The 14,547-nt window shown below is 67.2% G+C and overlaps 7 protein-coding genes across 7 annotated transcripts; 4 read left to right on the top strand and 3 right to left on the bottom strand.

Moving 5' to 3' along the window:
* Positions 1-4: 4 nt before the first annotated feature.
* MICPUN_57944 (predicted protein) lies at positions 5-2,379 on the bottom strand (the record flags this gene model as incomplete). The annotated part of the gene is made up of 2 exons (XM_002501374.1): positions 5-35; positions 71-2,379. 2 exons carry the CDS (start codon positions 2,377-2,379, stop codon positions 5-7), a joined length of 2,340 nt encoding a protein of 779 aa, XP_002501420.1.
* Positions 2,380-2,514: 135 nt separating this feature from the next.
* On the bottom strand, positions 2,515-2,919 carry MICPUN_81223 (predicted protein; the record flags this gene model as incomplete). Its single annotated transcript, XM_002501373.1, has 1 exon — positions 2,515-2,919. The coding sequence occupies one exon, from the start codon at positions 2,917-2,919 to the stop codon at positions 2,515-2,517; it is 405 nt and encodes a 134-aa protein (XP_002501419.1).
* A 130-nt stretch (positions 2,920-3,049) lies between these two features.
* Positions 3,050-3,766, top strand: MICPUN_57942 (predicted protein; the record flags this gene model as incomplete). Its single annotated transcript, XM_002501765.1, has 1 exon — positions 3,050-3,766. One exon carries the CDS (start codon positions 3,050-3,052, stop codon positions 3,764-3,766), a length of 717 nt encoding a protein of 238 aa, XP_002501811.1.
* A 130-nt stretch (positions 3,767-3,896) lies between these two features.
* MICPUN_57941 (predicted protein) lies at positions 3,897-8,381 on the bottom strand (the record flags this gene model as incomplete). The annotated part of the gene is made up of 1 exon (XM_002501372.1): positions 3,897-8,381. One exon carries the CDS (start codon positions 8,379-8,381, stop codon positions 3,897-3,899), a length of 4,485 nt encoding a protein of 1,494 aa, XP_002501418.1.
* Positions 8,382-8,722: 341 nt separating this feature from the next.
* On the top strand, positions 8,723-11,561 carry MICPUN_105456 (predicted protein; the record flags this gene model as incomplete). The annotated part of the gene is made up of 2 exons (XM_002501764.1): positions 8,723-10,057; positions 10,860-11,561. 2 exons carry the CDS (start codon positions 8,723-8,725, stop codon positions 11,352-11,354), a joined length of 1,830 nt encoding a protein of 609 aa, XP_002501810.1. The 3' UTR covers positions 11,355-11,561.
* A 166-nt stretch (positions 11,562-11,727) lies between these two features.
* MICPUN_57938 (predicted protein) lies at positions 11,728-12,927 on the top strand (the record flags this gene model as incomplete). The annotated part of the gene is made up of 1 exon (XM_002501763.1): positions 11,728-12,927. One exon carries the CDS (start codon positions 11,728-11,730, stop codon positions 12,925-12,927), a length of 1,200 nt encoding a protein of 399 aa, XP_002501809.1.
* Positions 12,928-13,092: 165 nt separating this feature from the next.
* MICPUN_93991 (predicted protein) lies at positions 13,093-14,525 on the top strand. Its single transcript, XM_002501762.1, has 3 exons — positions 13,093-13,235; positions 13,387-13,439; positions 13,764-14,525. The coding sequence occupies exons 1-3, from the start codon at positions 13,157-13,159 to the stop codon at positions 14,403-14,405; spliced, it is 774 nt and encodes a 257-aa protein (XP_002501808.1). The 5' UTR covers positions 13,093-13,156; the 3' UTR covers positions 14,406-14,525.
* The last annotated feature ends 22 nt before the right edge of the window (positions 14,526-14,547 follow it).

Raw genomic sequence — 14,547 nt, 5'->3', positions numbered from 1 at the left:
CATCCTACGGGGATCTTCCCGTGCCCTCCCGCCCCCTACGTTCGCGTCGTCCATCGAACCCGCGGTGTACGCTTCCAGCGTGTTGAGCCTCGCACCCGCGCCCACGTTGAGGGACTTTTGCAGGCTGAGCCAGGTCCGCGTCAGCATCCGCCGCGACCGGCTACGAATGACGCTGGGCACCGTCCTGTCCCCGCTCGCCCTCAGCACCGCCCGCGCGTCCTCCTCCCACGCCTCCACCATCGACGAGGTCACCCCGCACGTCGCCATCATGCCGCGAAGCAAGAATACGCTGCGGATGGTGAAGAAACCCTCCTGGGTGTTTTGGGTGATCCTGTTTCGCAAAAACGGCGAGTTGTTCAGGTCCATCATGTTCACCTCTGCGAGGGGCGTCGGCCGGGTGTCGAAATATGCGTAGCACAGCGCCGCGAGAGCCTCCGTCGTCGGTCTCTCCAGCTGCACCTGCGAGTGCAACCGAACCTCCTCCGCGATCTTCGGGTAATCCTCAGCCACCATGGACACTACCAGTCGGCAGAGGTGGAGCCGGTAAGCCTCGGGAGCAACCTGCGTCTGGCCCCAGTCGAGGATGGCCAGGCGGCCGTCCTTGGCGACGATGAAGTTGCCGGGGTGCGGATCCGAGTGGTAGTGGCCGTGGCGCAGCAACATGACCGACCAGCACTTGAACATGGTGTCGAACACGCCGTCCCAGCCGATGCCTCCGTCCACGTGCACCTTGGCCGCCGCCGCGGGCACGAGCGGCCGCCGCCCCCGCTGCCTCGCGCGGTTGAGCACCGAGAGCAGCTTCACCCCCCTCACCCTCTCCATGACGAGCACCTCCGACGTGCTCAGGTCCTCGATGACCACCGGGACCGCCACCCGGTCGCCGAGTCCGTACGTTTCGAACAGCTCGCGGAATTCGTTGATCTTCGCCGCCTCGGCGGTAAAGTCAAACTCCCCCGCGATGACGTCGAGGTAGGCGCGGAAAATTGTCGGAAAGTCGACGCCGTTGTCCAACCCGAGACGCTTCATCACCAGCGTGGTGTGAAGCATCGAGCGAACGTCCCCTACCATCGTCCGCACGTCCGCGATCCTCACTTTCACGACCACCTTCTTCTTATTCTTAGCGAGCGTCGCTTGGTGCACTTGCGCGATGGACGCCGTCGCGAGCGGCTTTTCGTCAAAGTCGGAGAAGTGTTCCGAAAGTTTAGCCCCGAGGCTCCGCTCCACCAGCCTCTTCACCACCGGAAAAGGCACCGGCGGATTGTTATCCATCGTCTCGGCGAAGGCCTCTATGTACGGCTCGGGCATCATCTGTCGCGCGGTGCCCATGATCTGCCCAACCTTGCGGTAGAATCCCCCAAAGTCGGCGATGACCCGTCGCATCTCCGCGCTGCCCCACCGGTGCATCGCGAGCCAAGCCGCGTCCCTCTGCGACGGAAGCTTCTTACGCTTGATCAACGGCTTCTTAACCCCGTACGCCGCGACGATCGGCGCGACGCGAACGGCGTACTCCGCGCGCCGCGTCTTCTCGCGCGCCACTGCGCGGAGCACCGAACGGACGACGAGGTACCTGACGTGCGAGCGAGCAAAGCGACGCGCCAGCTGTGTTAAACCGGCGACGGCGGGAGCCGCTCGAACCGCGACATCCGTCACCACGTCCGGGGAGATGGGCGAGACGAGCTCGAGAACGTACCCGACCGACTCGAGTGAGGTGCCCGGGACGATCGCCGCGAGCTTGGATCCGACGCCGGCGCGGCGGAGGAGGGGCGCGGCGACGGACGCCGTCGCCGCGGCTTTCACCGCCGTCGTGAGCCTCGGGAGGTAACATCCCGCGAAGCTCGTGGCGACGGCGTGGAGCGCCGCGCCCCGGACGCCCTTGAGGCTCGCGAGCGCGATTCGCGCGGCGAGTTCGTTCTTTGGGGTCGTCGCGATGGCCTCGACGCGTCGTCGCATCGCGGTGGACGCGGCGGTGACGGCGCGGCGCGCGGTGGACGCGACCGCATCCTTGGCCCCGCCGATGGCGCCGAGCGCGATCGCGATCGGGCCGTCTCCCTTGGGCGCCTTCGCCTTCTTCGTCGCCTTGGGCTTTTTCGGCGCGGGCGTCGGGGTGGATGCCGCCCTAGACGTGGATGATGCGGGTGTGGTGATCACCGTGTCGGCATCGCTCGTCTCGTCTTCGTCCGCGTCGTCGTCGTCGTCCTCGTCCTCGTCCGAAGCACTCAGCAACGCGTCGAGCTCCTCATCGGACAGAGCCTCCATCTGCTCGTCCGTGAGCGCGTCCCAGGGATTGTCCGACGTGGAAGCATCCTCGCTCCGATGCGCATCGGGCTTCTTGAAGAGCCAAACCACCGGCTCGAGCGCCTTAGACCCCCCGGCACCCATCTCGCCGTCGCGTCGGGCGCCGCACTGTTTGCGATTCAAAATAGTCTACAAGGACTTCTGGCAGTCTGGGTTTTCGGCGAGTAAAACGTCACCGCAGGTGCCTACTTGAGTCGTACTACTCTGCTACTAGATCTGCTACTGCGCTATGAGTCCCTTCGCGAGATTGCACTTCTTGAACAGCGCCGATACCTCGTCCTTGCGGTACGGCCTCGTCGCCAGGCACGTCGGGTAGTCCTCCGGCTGTTCGTACCACAACTTGTACGCGACGCCCGCCTCTTCGAGCTTCTTCCCCAGATTGACCAGTTGCGTCTCGCCCTTGACCTCGAGCACCACCTTGTGCATGCCGTCGATAGCATCCGGCGCGCAGTATGCCTGCGTGTCCGGATGATCCTTATGCTCCCAGACTGCAGCCACCGCCGCGTGCGCAGCCTGCGCGCATATGCTTCCAAGCGGCCAACCCATCCCCTGACCGAGGTCCTTACGGATGACGACGTACTGGACGAAGGGGTTGGAGGGCGCCGCGGCAGCCTCGGTCGCCATGGTTCGAATCGAGAGTCGACGGGCGGGGGCTCGCAGATGTGGACGGGACGAGCGGATGTGGACGGCGCGGCAAGTGAGGCGGTTCGCGACGGCGCTCAAGCGAGCGGCCTGCGCCATTGTGGTATGAGGTATGTCCGGGACGTTAAACCCGAAGGGAGCCCAAGATGCCAAGTTTTGGCGAACGACACGTCATTACGACATGAGCAGTGAGAAGGAGGAGGCGCGCGAGGAGGTTCTGTTGACGGCGGAGATATCGAAATGTCTTCGAAGACACTGCGGAGATGGTGGCGATATGTTCGACTTCGCGGTAGAGAGTATACTGGCGGACGTGCAGGAGGATGGTGTGCCCAAGGACGTCGACGAGGCATCTTGCCGGTGGAGCAGCACCCTCGAAGACTGCGAGCTGAAACCGTTCGACGATGACGATGAAGATGAGGACACGAGCGAGTTGGTTGTGAACATGTACGGCGAGTTGATTGAAGGTATACAGGGTGCGATGGCGGAGGCGAGGGGTGACGTTGTGGAGTACCTGTCTTCCGATCAGTGCGAGATGTGCGAGAGGGTGGCGCCTCTTACAAGACACCATTTTTTCCCGACCAGCGAGCACGACTTCTTCAAGAAGCGCAACCTGTGCCCGCCGGACAGGTCGCTGCACGAGGTCGCCGCGGTGTGCAGGCCGTGCCACACCGCCATCCACGGGTTCGCCGACGAGAGGACCCTCGGCGAGAGCTACAACACCATCGAGAGCCTGCTGGAGGTGGAACAGCTTCGAAAGTTCGCGCACTACATGTCCAAACAGAAGGGTGGAATGAAAAAGCACGACAACGCGTTGAGGCACGCCAAGTGACGCACGCCGCGATGTACTAAGACGTCCTTCGACGTTTAATGTAGTCTAGTAGCTAGCTAGCTAGTAGTAAGATTAGTGTGGTGGAACCGTAGACGAGTGAGCGACGTCCTGGCTGGCCCCGCGTCGATCGTCAAACGTCGCCGAGGTAAAACCCGTTAAAGTCGAGCCGCGCGAGCAACGCCGACGCGCGCCCCGGCGATACCCCGCCGAGCGCGCCGCCCGGATCCGCCGCCGCCTCCCTCAGCCGCCCGCACAGCGCACCCGTGGTCGCCTTGAACCTCGCGTGGATCGCCTGCACCGCCGCGTACACGCCACCGTCGGAGAGTAAGCGATCCGGCGGTGACCTTCGCATCGCGGCGCGAAAATCGAGAGCGAGTTGGAGCGCTTCGTCGACGGATCTTCGCAGTTGGGCGTCCCTGGCGGAGAGTAAGCACGCGTCGTGGGCGTCCGTGGCGAAGGCCACGATGGCGTCTCTGAGTTGGTACAGGTCCGAGGGTTTCGGTTCGCGCGTTCCGGCTCTGCGAAGGGCGGCGTGGAGCGCAGCCGGCGCGGCGCCGTGCACCGCGCCGCCCACCTGCGACTCGACGGCGCTCGCGAAATGGCGAAATTCGGACGAGAGGAGGGAGAGCCTTCGGAGGCGCCGGAGCGCGAGCGCGCGACCCGCGCGACCGCGTTCGCCCCCTTCGCGCGTCGCGAGCGATGACGCATCGACGTGACCAGCCTCGTGCACGCGATCGTGCGCCTCCTGCAGGGCGAGCCGCGCGTGCCTGACGCGGAGCATCGAGCGCTGCGCGGCGGCGAGCCGGGTCCGAGCGACGTCCGGGAGGAGCAGCGCGACGGGCCACTCGAGGCGATACGAGCCTCGCACAAAGTCCACCATGCCCAGGCTGTGTTCGCTGAACACCGCGTCGGGATTTGGGGGATTCGCGGGCGCGAGCTCGAAGCGTTGCGCGAGTGGATCGCCAAACACGCTCGTCTCCCTCACGGCGACGTCGAGCACGGCGCGAAGTTCCCCGGCGCCCACGCCCCCGCCGTAGCCAGCCACGCCCATCCTGCTCGCCCTCGCGCGCGCCGCGAGCGCCGCGGACGAGCTCGACGCCGCTTCGAGGCCCTGCACGAGCGCGGTCGCGAAGTCCCCGGCGCCGCACAGGACGTACCTGCGCACAGCCCCGAGATGCGCCTCCACGCCGAGGTGGTCCAGCATCGCGGCGACGACGAGGCGAGACACGACGTCGTGGCGGTCCGTGACGACAGCCTCGACGCACTCGCGCAGCACCACGGGCAAGGGAACCTCGAGACCGTCGTCGCGCGTCGAACCAAATGTCGAGGGTTCGAGCGACGTGCCGCCGGTGTCTTTTGCCTTTTTTGGTTCGTCGACGGCGATGGGTTCTTCTTCGACGTTTGCGGCGTCGTCCAGGTTTACGCCCGTCAGATCCGCCGCGAGGTTACGCACCGGGGACGAATCCGACGCGGCGGTGACGAAAGATTCGTCCGCCACGTCGTCGAAGTAGTTCGTCGCGCCCGTCCCCGGCGTGCTACCGGCGTCGCCGGCGTCGAGCGCGGCTCGTCGAGCGGCGGGGGAGTCGTACCGCTCAAAGCCGCCGTCGGTGGACGCGATGGACGTGTCCAGGTTCGGCTCTTTCGGGTCCGGGTTCGGCTCTTTGGAGGCGACGCCCTCCTCGCCCCCGCGCCTCGCGGCGAGTTCCTTGGCGAGTTCCTCCCGGACCATCCGCTCGTCGCGTTTCGTTCGCGACTCCAGCTCCTCGGCGCGCCGCTCGCCCAGGGCCCGCCTCTTCCGTTGCCATCGGAGCCGCTCGTGCCGCGCCACCAGCTCCGCCATGCGATCGGCGAAGCCGCTCAGGAGCTCCTCGCGCGCCTCGGCCACCGCGGACTCCCGCTCGAGCTTCCTGGCGATCGCCGCGGCCCTGCGCGCCCGCCGAGCCGCCTCGATTCGCGCCGCCGCCGCGTCGCGCGTCGCGGCCATCGCCGATAGGCACTCCTCCGCGGCGGCTCTGAGGGACCGGGTCGTCTTACCCCGGCGCGACGAGTGCGCCGCGAGTTCAGCCGCCGTGAACGCCAGGGATTGAGCGCCGTGATCGTCCACCGACGCGGACATGCGCGCGGCGAACGCCTGGGTCTGCGGGAGGCGCTGCAGCACCCTGAGCTGGACGCCGGTGGCCAAAACCTTTCGCTCCAAACCGCCGAGCAAGGGGTGCGGGGTGGACAGCCGCGAGTCGTCATCTCGGAGCCACGCAGCCTCAGCCGCGCCGTGCCCCGCGCCTGCGCGGCCGGGCGGACCGCCCTCCCACGGGGGTAGCCTCGCCGGGTCCACCGGCCCGTCGGTTTCCTCATCCTCCTCCTCGAGCCGAGCCCGCGCCGCGCCGGACGACTCCGCCTCGCTCCATTCCATGACTCCAGCCTCCGCCGGTGAGTACTCCAGACCAGCCGCCGCGGATCCCCAACCCGACGCGGTGCACACGATAAACTCGCCGTGAGGGTCGTCCACCACCGCGCGGTGCAGCCAGCACTGCAGCTGCGTCAGCAGGGGCCTCGCCACCGCCGCGGCGAGGTACCGAAGCAACGGCCGAGCCGAGGGGTCGACGCCACGAGAGCCGGAGAGCGCGTCGACGAGCCTCGCGATGATCTCCACGCCGTGCGCGGGCTCCTTCGGGTGAAGGCACAGGCGGTGGAGCTGTGCGAGCTGCGATCTGAGCCGCCGGGTGTGCGCGACAGCCTCGAGAAGCGTGACGCCGGACGAGTCGTCGCCCGTCTCTTCCTTCTCGTCGCGGCGGTACGGGGCGGATAGCGGCGCGCCGGCTGCGCGCTCGGCGGCTCGACGCGCCGCCGCCGCCGCCGGGAGCGCGTGTATCGCGGCCGCCTGACTTCTAAGCACACCCCGGACAGCCTCGGACGCCGCCTGAAGCGCGAGTCCCCCCCCGGTGCACTCGCCGTGGCCGCCAAACCCGGAGCGCCGCGCCAGGAAGGATTCGAGCTCCGCCCTCATCGTCGCCGCGTCGGCCAGCGGCCCGAGCGTCGCGGCGACGACCCCGACGCCCGCCGCCGGCAACCTCAGCGGCGCTCGCTTTGACCGTTCGGGGTCGAGCGCCTCCGCCGCCGCGCGTCCCCCCGCGAGCGCCCGTCGAGCCGCGTGCACAACCTCCTCCTCCGCCGCCACCGCGGGTTTGGCTTCGCCGAACATGGTCCTCGTCGGTCGCAAGTGTCGGTCGTACGCGCGGCCGAAGGCGTCCGGCGGTCGGCTCATGAACGCGCCGCACGCGGGCCTGGCCTCCGGTAGGAGATCCCACCCGAGAACCTCCTCGCCCCGCTCGCCGTCCTCAGCCGCCGCGAGCCACGCGCGGTTCGGGTCGTCGTTTTCGTCGCCCAGCCCCTCAGCCACCTCGGAATCCACGTCAGCATCCACGCCCACGTCGGCATCGATCGGGCTCCGAGGTCCAGTCGTCGCCGACGACGTCGACGTCGTCCTCGGCTCGTCCGCCGGGTCCAGCATGCCGCCCTCGCCCCACGGCGGGAGCGCGAGCGCCGCGCCGCCCCCGCCCCCCCCAAAGAGCGACCGATCAAAGAGCGACCGATCCGGCCGCGACGCGAACGAGAACGGATCCCCGAACCCGGCCCCGGCCCCGCCGCCGAACGAGAGCGCCCCGACGCCGGGCGTAGCCTCGAGCGCGCGGGACATCTCCGCCAAGTCAAACGCCGAGTCCCTTTGAGACGCCGAGTCCCTTTGAGCCTTTGAGGCGCCCGTGGAACCCGAGGGGCGCGTCGACACGAAGGACAGCGACGGCGTCGCCTCGAGCTCCGACGCGGGGGCGAGTCTCAGCCAGTCGCCCGCCCTCGCCGCGCGCGCCGCCGCGGCCGTGCGCACGTCCGGTTCGTCGAGGGCGGACCGGAGTCCGCCGTCGTCGGATAAAATTCCTCGCGACGAATCCGCCGCCAGCTTTGTCGCCGCCAGATGCGCGAAGGCGCTCGTCGCCGCGTCGACGGCTTCGCCGGTCCCGCCGGTCCCGGCCAGCTCGAGGAGCAGCGACACGACGGACGCGTGCTCGACGATCGTGGACGCGGCGTCGTTCGAGGCGGGGGCTCCGCGGTCGTCGCCGTCGCCGTCGTCGAAGACGAAGAAGCCGCTCGGGCACTGCGATCCGTCGCGATCGTGTCGGTCGGAGTTGGGCGCGGGATGCGGGCCGCCCGCTCCGACCGCGAAGGGGACGCGCGGGAGGTACGCGGATCTTCTGCGCGTGAACGCGTCGTGGAGGCCCTCGAGCAGGTCGGCCGCGTCCCCGTGGCCCTTTCCGCGCATCCTCAGCAGCGCGGCGCCCAGGCGCAGCGAGTTGGCCTCGGCTCGCTCCTCCGCGGACGACGGCTCCTTCACCTCCACGTCTTTGTCCATGCGCAGGAGCACCTCCAGCGCTCTTCTCTGCAGCCTCGTCACCCTCGTCGCGTCAACCTCAGCGGCCTCGCCGCAGCCTCCCGACGCCGACGTCGACGATCTCGAGTGCGTCAAGGTTTGTCTCGCGAGCGCGCGAAGCTGCCCTTGGAGGGTGCCCGCCCTGTCCGCGACGTCTCGCCGGGGCCTCGGCGGGGGCTCCACCGCCTTGGCCATGTCGGCGGTCCTCGCGATACGCCACTCGCGCCGCCCCGAGGTGTCGCGTGCCCCCTCACGCGACCGCCCCTGCTAGTGTAGAGAGGGTGCTGCCGGAGGCTGGCTCCACGATTTCAAAAACTTTGGATCGGCCGCACAGCGACGGGTCGTTCGACGGAAATAAAACTTTTCTAACTGATCCGCATACGACTTTCATTCGTGTTTTGAGACATATTTCGTAACTGATTCGCACACGACATTAATCATAAACTTAGACTCGGCAGCTCGGGTGCCGACGGTCGCCCAGCGGCGGTTAATTAATCTCGATTGATCGCGAGGGTAAGCCCACAACGACTGGCGCCATGGCGGATGACGATGAGCGGTCCATACGGCTGTACGCGCTGGACCTCTCGTCGCGCGCGTCGACTCCCACCTCGTCGCTGACCCTGACGACAGAGTTCGCGGTCAACGCGGGCAGGGCCGGCGCGTCGACGTCGGCGCACGATTCGATCCCGCACGACAACCACCTGAAGGGCGCGCGATGGTCCCCGGACGGCGTCTGCCTCCTCACTTGCGGCGCGGAGGACAACACGTACCGCGTGTACGACATCCCCGCTAACCTCGACGACGTACCACCCGCGTCCGACGAGCCGATAGGCCCACACGGCCTCCCCGCGGACCGGCTCTGGCCGGCGTTGAGGATCAAGGAGAGGGAATCGGTGTACGATTACGCTTGGTACCCCGGGATGACCGCGAACGACCCGGGGACGTGCGTCTTCGCCTCCACGGCCAGGTCGCAGCCCGTGCACCTGTGGGACGCGGTGACGGGGTCAGCGCGGGCGTCCTACGTGGCGCACGATCACCTCGACGAGCCAATCGCGGCGCTCTCCGTCGCGTTCGCTTCAGACGGGAGGAGGCTCCTGGCCGGGTACAAGAACGCGATCCGGGCCTGGGACCTCTCCAGGCCCGGACGGGACTGCGACGTGTACCGGACGCTGGAACCTAAGCGCCGTCAGCGGGGCGGGGGCGCGGGCGGGGGCGAGCGCGTCGGGCAGGCGGGCCTGGTGTCGTGCATAGCGACGGCGCCGGCGAAAACCAACGGGTTGTTCGCGGCGGGATCCTACGGCGAACCCGGCGTGGGCGTGTACCACGAGCCCACCGGGGAGCAGGCGCTCGTGCTGAGCGGTGGGCACAGGCGCGGGGGCGTGACGCACCTGGCCTGGTCGCCTTGCGGAAACTACCTGTACACGGGCGCGAGGAGGGACGGCGAGATTTTGTGCTGGGACGTGAGAAACCCAGACGTCGGATGCGTCTACCGGATGAGACGCGCGGCGGAGGGCACGAACCAGCGCGTCGGTTTCGACGTGGAGTGCAGCGGGAGGCACCTGGTGAGCGGCGGGACGGACGGGTGCCTCAGGGCGTACGATCTCAGGACGGGCGAGGAGGTTGGCGCGTGGCGGGCGAGCGCGGACACGGTGAGCGACTGGGCGTTTCACCCGGGGTCGTCGTTCGCGGCGGGGGACGGGGGGAACGCGCGCGGCTGGACGGCGCCGCGGGGTGCGTCGGCGTCGGGGCACAGGCACTTCAGGTCCCCCGCGGACGGAGTAGACGCGAGCGACGATGACGGGGAGGGCGGGGACGCCAAGGTGGAGTCGCCGACGAACGCGCTCCAGATTTGGTCGTTCAGCGTGGCGGAGGTGAGCTGAGCGAGCGCCCCCGGGTTTGGTTACCAACAACACGTTTAATACGACTCTTCAACTCTTCAACTCGTCCATCTTCTTCGTGATGCCCTCAACATCCGATGAGGGCGGTTTCGGTCGAGGGGGTAGCGTGCGAGGCGGCGTCAGCCTAAACGGCCTGGCGCCCGCCGAGAGCGGCGGCGAGTCCCTCGGCTTCGAACCGGCGCCTCGGCCCCCCGCGCCTCTCCTCTCCTTCGCCAGCTGCCTGCACGGCACACATCGCTTGGGAAGCGCGAAGCCCTTCTTGTCCAGAAACTTTCTCTCGCTAGCGTTGACCACGAAGCTCGCGCCGCAACCCCTTCCCGAGCACCGAATCCGCACCCTGTCGGGCGGCGGCCACGAGACGCCACCCGCCGCGTCCTCGCCGTCGACGAAACCCTCGAACCTCCCCGCGCACAGCTCCCTCATCCGACTCAACACCGTGACGGACCCGCCCTCGACCGCGGCGATGATCTCGGCCACGATCGCGTGACGCGCGAAGCACCTGAACGTCCCTTCCCTCGACGAATCGTCCCCGGCGCCCGGGTCCCGTGCCGTCAGCCACTCGAGCGCGACGCGAGCGCTCTCGAGCACTTTTAGCATCGTCGGGTCCGGATCTGGCGTGACCTCCCCTTCGTTCCACGCGACGGCGTCCGCGTCGGGGTTCCACTCCGGGAACATCTCGAACACCCTCGCGGTGTGGCCCATGGCGTGGTACGCCGCCAGACGGAGCGGCCGCGCGACGCCGTGAAGGCTTCCGAACCTTTTGGTCCACGGCGAGCAACACCCGCGGACGTACCCCCGAGCGGGATTATCCACCACCACCCTGAGCTTGTTCGTGGGCGCGGCCCACCGTTGGATGTCGCACTCGGGCATGTCTGCGAGGGTCCTGTCGGCCACGCCGTCCTTGACGCGCTGCGTGGTGGAGGGGTGGAAGACGATGGTCACCGTGCCCGAGCTCGAGACTTCAAAGGAAAAGTCAGCCATGACCCTCTTGGGTGCGTCGTTGATGAACACGTATCGGAACATGTCTCGGTCGCCGCTGAGTATCAGGCTATTGTCTCCAAGTGTGTACGCCAGCATCGCCGCGATGTCGTCGCCGTCCTCGCCGTCAACCTGGTACACGGGCGCGCCAGCTTCCCTGAGGAGCTCTGCGAGGAATGTGTCGGCGCTCAGGGGAATACTACGCTTCTCTGTTCGACACTCCTTCTCCCTGCGCTTCGTCCACTTCTGCGATGCCTCGTCGCTTTTATACCCGGCGTCGATGACGAAGTGAGGCGAGAAGCCCGACGCCGCGCAAGCCTTCAAGAAGCCTTCGACCCCCACCTTCATCGCCGCCAGCAGGCGCCAAGCAGGAGTTGACCCGGGCATCTTGTCCACGGGCATGAAGTACTGCGTGAGGAAGTTCAGCGCATCGACGACGAGCGGCGTATCGGTCATGACGTCTCAACGAACGCGCCCCGTTCGTGGCCGATATCCCCTCCTCTCCCCGTATGCTCGCGCAGCGCTTGTGGGTTTCGGAGGTCGAAGGTAACAATCAAGATCTCGCGTTCCCCGAAGTCAGCTTTTTTGCCGTTGGAGCGCCCTCACCTTCACACTCTCGGGCGCGCCACGGCTGACCATACGCCCGGTCACGGCGCGGTGCCGAAATGTCCGCGAATGGAGATGTGCTCCGCGAGCGGTTTCTCGCCACCCCGCTGGTCACCAGGCATCTCATGGCGAGCACCTGGATAGTTTGCCTGCTGAACCCGATATTCGGCGTCGATGATCTGCTCGTGGCCTCCCCGTACGATATCATCCGCAAGGGGCAGCTGTGGAGGCTGGTGACGTCCATCGCGTACGTCCCCGGGCTTATAAACGCGCTCATCATGTCTTTCGTGCTGTACAGGCTGGGCAGCGCGTGGGAACAGGAGAGGGGTAGCATCAGGATCCTCTGCTACTTTCTGTTGGCGATCGTCGCGACGAACGTGGGGGTCTGCGTCCTGGCCATTCTCGTGGCGCCGCTCGCCCCTTCCGTGATGTCCCCGGCATTCCTGTGCGGACCCGGGATCTTGAGCGCGTTCCTCGTGCTCATCACGCGATCCTCCCAGGGGTACGCCGGCGCGTCAGTGTCCATCCTCGGGCTGTTTACCATGCCGACCCTCTACTTCCCTCTCCTCCTCCTCGTGTTCTTCGCCATGTTCGGCGCGAACCCCCTGGAGAGCGCCGCGTCCGTCGGCGTGGGATACGCTTGGGCGCGGGGGTACCTCGACCCGGTGGTTCCGTCCGACGAGACGTTGGCGGCGATGGAGCAGTGGCCGGCGGCGGCGGGATTAGTTCGAGCGAGGGGCTACGTCTCCGTCGCCGCGGCGGGACCCACGCTACCGTCGACGTCCGCGTCAGCAGGCGTGGTAAACGTCGCGGGAGGAACCCAGCCGGGCCGGGACTCGGTGAACGACCTGATCGCGCAGCTGAGGGATCACGCGTTCGCGGGTGGGGCGAGGTCTCGAGGCGCGCGGGACGGGGTTGGCGCGGGGGGGGCGGGGCGGAGACTCGGCGGGGAGCCGGCGGGCTCGGCGGCGGCGGGGGTCGGCACGGGGCCCGCCGCCGCCGCCGCCGCTTCTCGTGCGCCAGGGCCTCCGCCTTCGCGGCAGCAGCTGCCCGCGTCGGTGTCCTCGCCGGGGTCCAGCGGCGCGTCCGCCGCGGCGCGAGCTCACGGACCGTCCGCGCCGGGTGGTGGGGGTTCGGCGGCGCAGGCGCAGGCGGCGGCGGTTGCGAGGGAGCCGACGAGGGAGGAGCGCGCGGAGGCGTTCGCGCGGGCGCACGAGAAGCGGCTGCGGGAGCAACGGGCTGAGCAGTCGGCGGGCTGAGCGTTCGCGGCGGCGGTAGCACCTAGCTGGCGAGTAGACGGTGAGTGTGGCGCCAAAAAACCAGCGTTACGTTAGACGACAAAAACGAGCGTGCAGTCTGGCGTGCAGTCTGCTGGCTGGTCAGGAGATCCGCTCGCGAAACTCGGGAAACAGTTGGCACTGAAGCGCGGCCGAACGCGTTCCATATCTCGCGCGCGAGAGGACGGTACGCCAACAACCGTTCGCAAGCATGTCCGACGGCTCACTCAGTGAACGCGAGCGCCTCGTCTACTCGGCCAAGCTCGCCGAGCAGGCCGAGCGCTATGACGGTGAGCGCGATTGCCGGGTTGTTTCTGCCGACGCGGGCTTTCTTCGGGATCCCGCCTTTCCTCGATCCTCCCTTCCGCGCCGTAGACCCGTCCCATCGACTCGAGCGAACGTCCCGAAGACCTGACGATCGCTCATCCGTTATCTTCACAGAGATGGTCGAGTCCATGAAGGCTCTTTGCAAGCTCGACTCCGGCGAGCTCTCGGTGAGTACCACGACCCGCGGTTCATTCGGCGTAACAATGCCAGCAACGATTTCGGCTCGCTTCAAAGTCGGGGGGGCGAGCCGGCGGGGGCGCGCACTTGATGGAGGGATTCGGGAAATTTCGGCGGGCTTCGATCCCTCGGCCGTTGTTTCGTGGGTCAGATCATCGTGATCGCGTCGTTTCAGCCCCACCGGAGCGATCGTTCCGTCCCGGCCGCTCCGATCGCCCCCGACAGGCGCCCCTTATTTGCCCCGCCGCGCTAAAGACGCTTCACGTAAAAAAGCACGCTGACGGTGTCTCAACTTCCCAACCTCCGCCCCGCAGATCGAGGAGCGTAACCTGCTCAGCGTCGGCTACAAGAACGTGATCGGCGCCCGCCGCGCGTCCTGGCGCATCCTGAGTTCCATCGAGGACAAGGAGCGCGCGAAGAGCAACGAGGCCAACTCTGGGCAGATCAAGACGTACAGGTCTAAGGTGGAGAACGAGCTCACGAGCATCTGCGAGGAGATCCTCGCCATCTTGGACAACCACCTCATCGTGGACTCCGCGTCGGACGAGAGCAAGGTGTTCTATTACAAGATGAAGGGCGACTACTACCGCTACCTCGCGGAGTTTCTGCAGCAGGAGGATCGCTCCAAGGTGGCGGGCCAGGCGAACGACGCCTACGCCGAGGCGACCAAAATCGCGTGCAATTCCGCGCCCGACGCCGGCTTGCCCCCGACGCACCCGATCCGCCTCGGTCTGGCGCTCAACTACTCCGTGTTCCACTTCGAGATTCAGAACAAGCCCACGGAGGCGTGCGCCCTCGCGAAGCAGGCGTTCGACGACGCCATCGCCGAGCTGGACACGCTCAGCGAGGAGTCGTACAAGGACTCCACCCTCATCATGCAGCTCCTGCGCGATAACCTCACGCTCTGGACGTCCGATATCAACGATACCGAGGAGGGCGGGGAGGGTGATCAATGATGGGCCGATCTCGGGGAGAGATTGGGCGAGACAACTAGAGGGTAGACTGGTGTACAGTTAGTTTTTAAAGGTGAAGCGTCGCGGCGGGAAAACCGGCGCCTTCTGACGTACGTATTTGTCATCGTCTGCCCTTCCCTCTCTA

This window comes from Micromonas commoda, chromosome 4 (assembly GCF_000090985.2).
Source record: "Micromonas commoda chromosome 4, complete sequence".
NCBI lineage: Eukaryota > Viridiplantae > Chlorophyta > Mamiellophyceae > Mamiellales > Mamiellaceae > Micromonas > Micromonas commoda.
The sequence above is the reverse complement of the archived record's forward strand: the minus strand, read 5'-3'. Positions and strand labels throughout refer to the sequence as shown.